This window comes from Bemisia tabaci, chromosome 7 (genome assembly GCF_918797505.1).
Source record: "Bemisia tabaci chromosome 7, PGI_BMITA_v3".
Taxonomy (NCBI): Eukaryota; Metazoa; Arthropoda; class Insecta; order Hemiptera; family Aleyrodidae; genus Bemisia; species Bemisia tabaci.
The window spans coordinates 47,618,260-47,627,001 of NC_092799.1; the positions used below are offsets into that span (position 1 = coordinate 47,618,260).

The 8,742-nt window shown below is 43.6% G+C and overlaps 1 protein-coding gene across 2 annotated transcripts in view; it reads right to left on the bottom strand.

Annotated features, from left to right (window-relative positions):
• LOC109041126 (zinc finger CCCH-type with G patch domain-containing protein) overlaps positions 1 to 8,510 on the bottom strand; it is a 31,116-nt gene extending 22,606 nt beyond the window's left edge. For both annotated transcript variants that reach the window (XR_011900197.1, XM_019057323.2), the window contains exons 1-5: positions 8,280 to 8,510; positions 6,561 to 6,734; positions 5,572 to 5,640; positions 4,715 to 4,846; positions 3,766 to 3,908 (exon numbers count right to left, since the gene is read on the bottom strand). Coding sequence is in view for 1 of the 2 variants with exons in the window: in XM_019057323.2 (XP_018912868.2) it covers positions 3,766 to 3,908; positions 4,715 to 4,846; positions 5,572 to 5,640; positions 6,561 to 6,734; positions 8,280 to 8,345 (584 nt within the window). In the remaining variant the exon portion in view is untranslated. The remainder of the gene's footprint in view (positions 1 to 3,765; positions 3,909 to 4,714; positions 4,847 to 5,571; positions 5,641 to 6,560; positions 6,735 to 8,279) is intronic.
• Between the last annotated feature and the right edge of the window lie 232 nt (positions 8,511 to 8,742).

The window sequence follows — 8,742 nt, forward strand, 5'->3', positions numbered from 1 at the left end:
GCCAGCAACGGAATTCCCCAGCGCACTACCACCGCGGACCAAATTACGAGGCCCAGCCTGTATTTTTGAGAGTGTGTGTGTGCGCCAGGTGTCCCTCCGACGAGCCGCGGAACGTCGCATCTGATCAATGAGTGCGAGAGAGATGGACGATACAAGGGCGGCTTGGCAAAGCCGAGTTGTCTCCTTTGACGTGTCGCATCTGCCCAATGAGTGCGAGAGAGAGAGACGACAAAACAGCGTATCGACCGATCCAAAATGAGCCCTGCTCCCCGTTTACGGCCGTTCTTTCCCGGGCTCACGCTCGGAAAGCACTTGGGTGCTTTTGCCGGCAACGGAATTCCCCAGCGCACTACCACCGCGGACCGAATTACGAGGCCCAGCCTGTATTTTTGCGAGTGTGTGTGTGCGCCACGTGTCCCTTTGACGAGCCGCGGAATGTCGCATCTGATCAATGAGTGCGAGAGAGATGGACGATACAAGGGCGGCTTGGCAAAGCCGAGTGCTCTTCTTTGACGTGCCGCACCTGCCGAATTATTGCGAGAGAGAGGGACGACAAAACAGCGTATCGACCGATCCAAGATGAGCCCTGCTCCCCGTTTACGGCCGTTCTTTCCCGGGCTCACGCGCGGGAAGCACTTGGGTGGTTTTGCCAGCAGCGGAATTCCCCAGCGCACTACCACCGCGGACCAAATTACGAGGCCCAGCCTGTATTTTTGCGAGCGTGTGTGTGCGCCAGGTGTCCATTTGACGAGCCGCGGAATGTCGCATCTGATCAATGAGTGCGAGAGAGATGGACGATACAAGGGCGGCTTGGCAAAGCCGAGTGGTCTCCTTTGACATGCCGCATCTGCCCAATGAGTGCGAGAGAGAGAGACGACAAAACGGCGTATCGACCGATCCAAGATGAGCCCTGCTCCCCGTTTACGGCCGTTCTTTCCCGGGCTCACGCGCGGAAAGCACTTGGGTGGTTTTGCCAGCAGCGGAATTCCCCAGCGCACTACCACCGCGGACCGAATTACGAGGCCCAGCCTGTATTTTTGCGAGTGTGTGTGTGCGCCACGTGTCCCTTTGACGAGCCGCGAAATGTCGCATCTGATCAATGAGTGCGAGAGAGATGGACGATACAAGGGCGGCTTGGCAAAGCCGAGTGCTCTTCTTTGACGTGCCGCACCTGCCGAATTATTGCGAGAGAGGGACGACAAAACAGCGTATCGACCGATCCAAGATGAGCCCTGCTCCCCGTTTACGGCCGTTCTTTCCCGGGCTCACGCGCGGAAAGCACTTGGGTGGTTTTGCCAGCAGCGGAATTCCCCAGCGCACTACCACCGCGGACCAAATTACGAGGCCCAGCCTGTATTTTTGCGAGTGTGTGTGTGCGCCACGTGTCCCTTTGACGAGCCGCGGAATGTCGCATCTGATCAATGAGTGCGAGAGAGATGGACGATACAAGGGCGGCTTGGTAAAGCCGAGTGCTCTCCTTTGACGGGCCGCATCTGCCCAATGAGTGCGAGAGAGAGAGACGACAAAACGGCGTATCGACCTATCCAAAATGAGCCCTGCTCCCCGTTTACGGCCGTTCTTTCCCGGGCTCACGCTCGGAAAGCACTTGGGTGCTTTTGCCGGCAACGGAATTCCCCAGCGCACTACCACCGCGGACCGAATTACGAGGCCCAGCCTGTATTTTTGCGAGTGTGTGTGTGCGCCACGTGTCCCTTTGACGAGCCGCGGAATGTCGCATCTGATCAATGAGTGCGAGAGAGATGGACGATACAAGGGCGGCTTGGCAAAGCCGAGTGCTCTTCTTTGACGTGCCGCACCTGCCGAATTAGTGCGAGAGAGAGGGACGACAAAACAGCGTATCGACCGATCCAAGATGAGCCCTGCTCCCCGTTTACGGCCGTTCTTTCCCGGGCTCACGCGCGGGAAGCACTGGGTGCTTTTGCCAGCAGCGGAATTCCCCAGCGCACTACCACCGCGGACCCAATTACGAGGCCCAGCCTGTATTTTTGCGAGTGTGTGTGTGCGCCACGTGTCCCTTTGACGAGCCGCGGAATGTCGCATCTGATCAATGAGTGCGAGAGAGATGGACGATACAAGGGCGGCTTGGTAAAGCCGAGTGCTCTCCTTTGACGGGCCGCATCTGCCCAATGAGTGCGAGAGAGAGAGACGACAAAACGGCGTATCGACCTATCCAAGATGAGCCCTGCTCCCCGTTTACGGCCGTTCTTTCCCGGGCTCACGCTCGGAAAGCACTTGAGTGCTTTTGCCAGCAACGGAATGCCCCAGCGCACTACCACCGCGGACCAAATTACGAGGCCCAGCCTGTATTTTTGAGAGTGTGTGTGTGCGCCAGGTGTCCCTCCGACGAGCCGCGGAATGTCGCATCTGATCAATGAGTGCGAGAGAGATGGACGATACAAGGGCGGCTAGGCAAAGCCGAGTTGTCTCCTTTGACGTGCCGCATCTGCCCAATGAGTGCGAGAGAGAGAGACGACAAAACAGCGTATCGACCGATCCAAGATGAGCCCTGCTCCCCGTTTACGGCCGTTCTTTCCCGGGCTCACGCGCGGGAAGCACTTGGGTGGTTTTGCCAGCAGCGGAATTCCCCAGCGCACTACCACCGCGGACCCAATTACGAGGCCCAGCCTGTATTTTTGCGAGTGTGTGTGTGCGCCACGTGTCCCTTTGACGAGCCGCGGAATGTCGCATCTGATCAATGAGTGCGAGAGAGATGGACGATACAAGGGCGGCTTGGCAAAGCCGAGTGCTCTCCTTTGACGGGCCGCATCTGCCCAATGAGTGCGAGAGAGAGAGACGACAAAACGGCGTATCGACCTATCCAAAATGAGCCCTGCTCCCCGTTTACGGCCGTTCTTTCCCGGGCTCACGCTCGGAAAGCACTTGAGTGCTTTTGCCAGCAACGGAATTCCCCAGCGCACTACCACCGCGGACCAAATTACGAGGCCCAGCCTGTATTTTTGAGAGTGTGTGTGTGCGCCAGGTGTCCCTCCGACGAGCCGCGGAATGTCGCATCTGATCAATGAGTGCGAGAGAGATGGACGATACAAGGGCGGCTTGGCAAAGCCGAGTGGTCTCCTTTGACGTTCCGCATCTGCCCAATGAGTGCGAGAGAGAGACGACAAAACGGCGTATCGACCGATCCAAGATGAGCCCTGCTCCCCGTTTACGGCCGTTCTTTCCCGGGCTCACGCGCGGAAAGCACTTGGGTGCTTTTGCCGGCAACGGAATTCCCCAGCGCTCTATCACCGCGGACCAAATTCCGAGGCCCAGCCTGTATTTTTGCGAGTGTGTTTGTGTGTGTGTGCAAATTTTGCCTAAGTGTTAAACATGTTCCACAAACTCTTTAAGAACCTTACATTACCTTTTTAATAAGAATAAAAAAAAACAGAGTGATACTCAAACACACATTAATATAAATAACAGGCAGAAAAAGCCAGTTTTAAACTTTTTTTAGGCGTTTAAAAGATTATCCATTTCAAGCTTAGAATTGTTTATGCTTTCAGTTTTCAAAATTTTGCATGCAAAATTTTTTTGAAAGAGCTTGACTGTACATAATAACTGTCGTATTTTGCCACTCTATCTTTAATTAAAAATCATTTTTGCTAATTTTATTTTGCCCTCTTTTTTTAAAAGAAAAAAATCTGGCGCCAGGCACTAAAATGGGTTGATCATACATTTTTGCCCATTGTAAGAATCCAGAGAGAAATACAAAAAAAATCAGTAGGAAATTTTTTCATAACTCACTTATATTCCTTCAATTCAATGAATGGTACTGCATGTCCATGAGAAAAGTGGCACTGATCCGCTGAAAACTTGCAATCACCCTCCAGAAAATACGGACAGGGTACCATATTTTTATAGATCGGATTCACGAACAAAATTTGCACCTGTGATAAAATTCATAACCATGATTTAGAAAGCTATGGATTAGTCTTAAACTCAAGAAGATGAGAGTATGAATTCCACACAGGAACCTATAATTCAATGAGAAAAATGCCTTTTTGGCTCAAAATTCAAAACAAACTATGATCATTCGAGATCAGACGCCGTTTGTTCCTCCACAATTTTATGGTGAGCTCACAGCGTTTAAAAGATTGAAAATTTATTACAAAAAGTTTTCTTAACCCTTTTATTACCACAAACGCAACATCTACGTTCAGCAAAACCTTATCCTTCCGGTAATGATTCCACTATTATTCAACATCCTCTTCCAGAAGTATTCACATTTGTAACTCTATTCTTCAAGGAGAATCTGAACTCCAACTTTAGACACTTTCCAATAGAGTGCGTTCCAATTCCTTAGCATGACAACCAATTTCCCTTGTGGATCATTCGCCGGCAAAATCTAGCCTGTAGGTTAGATTCTTCATGTTAAAATTTTAAGATAAGGAGCAACTGTATCTGGCTAATTTTAGAAACAACATGGGTGCCAGTATTTTCCCTACCCAGATAAGTGCTTTCATAGATGAGCCAGAAAAAGTCTTCTCCAACTGCAAAATGTAGTCCATTAACAGAATCTTTAAGAGGTTTCCTTATATTCTGTCATGCATATTTCTTTAATTTTAGGTTGGTTTCTTTCTTTTTCAAAAAGAAAAATAAGAATAGAAATTACACTACATACGTGGCAAAAATGACAATATTCCGAATACTCAGTAGGAATATTAATAAGGGCTAAAGAGAATTACAAACTTACCATGATATCGTCCATTGACGATACTTCGTCTGGAGTTTCTACATTGATAACAAGGGCATTGTGATAACTTGATTCGCCAAAATGATCAAAAGGAGCTTGACATTTCGATCCTACTATGTGTTCTAGCTCGTTCTGGGAGGAAAGAGGAGTTAAAATTAATAATTTGTGCTATGAATGGACATGTTTTACTTCACATGGTAAATTTATTCATCCTTGAAAATTTGATTCAATCCTACAAAACCCAGGGAAAAGTTGAATGTCACAAAACTGGTTCAAATATGAAACTTGATGATATTATGACTGTTTTACTAGATGGCAAAATTTACACTTGGATAGAGTAACACAAAAAAGTCTTAGCTGCCTTGCATAATGTCATTTTCCTTACATATTAATCTTTTGGAAAAAACCCAATCAACATTCCCACTTGGTAATTGTTGCAATTCTTCTGGATACATGAGGGTTGTTTCTTTACAATTTTAGACAAAATTTTTGATTTGCTGCCTCCTAAAAAATTAAAATAGGAGATGAGATTTAGAAATAATGCAATATAGATGTTAGTGTTTCGCTTGTCTCTATCCTTTTAATGATGATTCCTTTCAGTGCAGATTGATATTCTCGCAGAGGAATAGAATTTCAACACACTCTAGCAGACAAATTCACTCAGACTTCATGCCTGGCTTTACACTTAGAGCCTTGATTGAACAGAAAATTGAATAAAAAACTTGGATTTGATGTTGCAGAATTTTATTTATTTATTTTTTTCTTCTAATTTTGCTTCAGATCTCATTATTATGTCAGTATGGCAATGTTTAATGAAGGAGCAACATAGATCATGACAGTACATGACCGAAACATACCTGTATATCTGCTAAATTGGAGGCTTCAGGCTCATTGCTACCACTACCCTCCAAATTCTCAATTTCAGCCTGATGAAAATGGAAAACAAATAAAGTTAATTGTTAAGTCTTCCTTAAAATACTTGAAAATCAGAATGAAATTGAAATTTATTTTACTACATTATAATTAAAGCAAGAAAAAGTTGTGTTGGATCTGCAGTTTTTGAGGATGCTCTCTCAGAATTTTTTTTCAAGTGACAATTTCATGGCACTATGGCAGTTTAGATGTGTTGAGGGTTGGCCGATAATGAAGTAAAAAAACAATTTGGTTTGAAAATACATAATTTTGATCTGATTTACTTCTGCATTTTTTTTAGATTTTAATTTCAGCACCTTCTTGACATGGTAATTAAGCAGAATTAGTTTCTGAAAATGGCAGCATTAGTGGAGATCAAATGAAATGGGTCAGTAGCATAACATTTCTGCAAAGTAGCTGACGGATGATTCTGATGCAATATGTTGTGAAAAAACCATAAGGTCCATTAAAAAGTTTAGAGAAGACTTCTTAGGACGAAAAATTAAATTCATATCTAACCAACCAGAGGCTAACAGTGATGACGTAACTAAACCATGTCTTTGGCTTGGCATCAGCTAATTAGCAAATACAGACTCCCTCATCTCCTTACATCCTAACAGCTGTAGATCCAGATCACTAAAAATATCACTGTAAATGGGTCCAGATATTAGCAACTTCAAAATCGATTTTCTTTGTCATTTTGAGTCAAAAACATTTGAGAAAATTACTGAGAGCTCAACTCTCTTAGTGCTGTAAGAAAATTAATTTTAAAAAAAATAAGCACCCCTGGCCTGTTATTTTAATCCTAAAAAATTGTTTACGAGAATTCTGTTAAAAAAGAAATAAAAATCCCAAGTTGGGACAGTTTTAAGATTGCTAATTCAGTTGAGGTTGATCATGATGAGTATGATCATGAATTAAGATTAAATCTTACATCAAATTGAGCAAGCTCATCTTCGAAAGCTTTTTTTCTACTTGCTGATTCTAGCTGTGACAGGTTCTCTTCTGTGAGGGAAATCAGTTCTTGAATATCACTTCCAAGTTGGACAAGATCTCCTTTCGTGCTCTCATCAGAACTAGATTTAATAGCTTCTTCTATTTCTGATAGCTGAAAAAGGTAGAAAAATATGACAATAGAATATTAAAGCGAAATAACTGAGAGAAATATCTGCAACCACAGAGAAAATTTTAACAATGAACTAATTGGAAGAGAGGTAGAGCAAAATTACTTTCAAATGACTGTCTAATGTAATGCACACGAACTCATTTTATTTTTTGACCTTTAAAACTGGACATAGATTTTTTTTGCCTTCAATATTTCACAAAAAAAGGATCATGTGTAAATTATGAAACTGCCTATTGGCACCTTTGGATGGAAGTTTTTTCTTGGGCTCAAAGAAGAACCTTCCCTAAGTGTGCAAGCAGTAAAGCTAATCTTTTCTGAATTAATGTTGAGACATTCGGAAAACGTCGGACTTGGATTTTTTTTTGAAATTAAGGAAACAAATGATGAAATATTCCTTCAATTTAAGGAGTCTACACTGTCCCCTCTGCAAAGAATCGCAACAAATGCACGGCATTAGAGTGGCAAACAGAAAATAGTATATTTAGATAGAACCTTCATTTCCGCTGAAATGAACCGTTTTGGATCATTCTCACCACAAAAATGGTAACCTGCAGGAGCATCTATGTGTTCACTAAGTATGACTAGGGGTGTAAAATTGGTTTGTTGCAAGATATTAGAACGGCTCTGTTATGTAGTGGTCACAATAAGGAGACCCTTACCGATAGCTAACAGAATTTTCACAACTGGTACCCAGTATTGCCATGTTATTCAGTTTTAGACACTGAACAACGTAACAGACAAATAAATCAGATGACCATGCTTTGACCTAAGGCTCAACCATTTTGTTATCTCTCACATGAGGAGTGCGCCTCGACTGCACTATTTCAATATTATTTTTTGACATTGTATTCATTTATAGAAAAACCATTACATAATTGTCCTGAAATTTCTAGTCAATTTTCCTTCACCCTTTACGGTATTTTAGGATATATTTATGGGACCAGTTCTCTCATAAGAAAATAAAATGTTAGTAGAATACTGAAACAGCTCGGATATGATACGTGTGAGAAACGATGAGTTCCAGTTGGGGTGACCTCGTGGGAGTGTGTCGGTATTTCACGACAAAATCTACCAATCGTTTACCAACTATGATTTATTTGAACTAGCCTAAGAATAGCAGCACACAATGATGGGTACATGTCAGGGTTGTACAACCGTATATCGCCTAATTAGCAGTCTACATATGGTGCTCCCTTTGACTTCCATACTCAGGCTGAATTTCCAAGGCGGATGTTGCCATGGGCTGTTCATCAGTCTACATACGGTACTCCTTCTAACTCCTTTACTCGGGCTGATTTTGTACGGCGATTAAGCTTTCAGCCGCGAAGCAGCAGAACTCTCAAGCACGCCAAGTGAAAAACCAATTCCTACTCGGTAAGAATTGGAAAGACCTATGATAGGAGGCTGAATAATTGGGAAAACAGTATGAAATTGGTTTGGCCTTTCTTTGATCACGGTGGTCGCTTGATAAGTTTGACAAAAAATACTAATTGTGCCATCACAGGCAAAAGGCGATGACTTATGTACCTGCGTCTTGTACTGAGCAAGAGATGACTTCAATGCTTCTATGTTATTATCCTCTTCTGCCGCCATGGCTGAAAATACAGTGTTCGCCTATTTTCATGAAAGACGCTTGTAATTTGTAATAAAATGAAGGTGTGAATACAAAATTAGAAAATCCGAAATAAAAGAGCTTGCACCAAACCAAACTCAAGTCACTTGCTTTTCCGGATGTCTGATTTCTAACCTAGAAAAATGATAACCGGGGAGAAAAATTGCCAGATTACCGGAAATTGGCTCAGTTCTTTCCCTTTATTCCGCATTTTAAATGACAGGAATTTTACCGCAAATTCTGAACCACGCATTCTGATTGGGCAAAACCGGTTCATTTCATAAATTCCCAGTTCAATTCAAAACGGCGGGAATTTCAAATTTTTACAGGATATCCTTCTCATTAACGTGTTTCCGGTTCCGGTCAGCTGTCTGATAG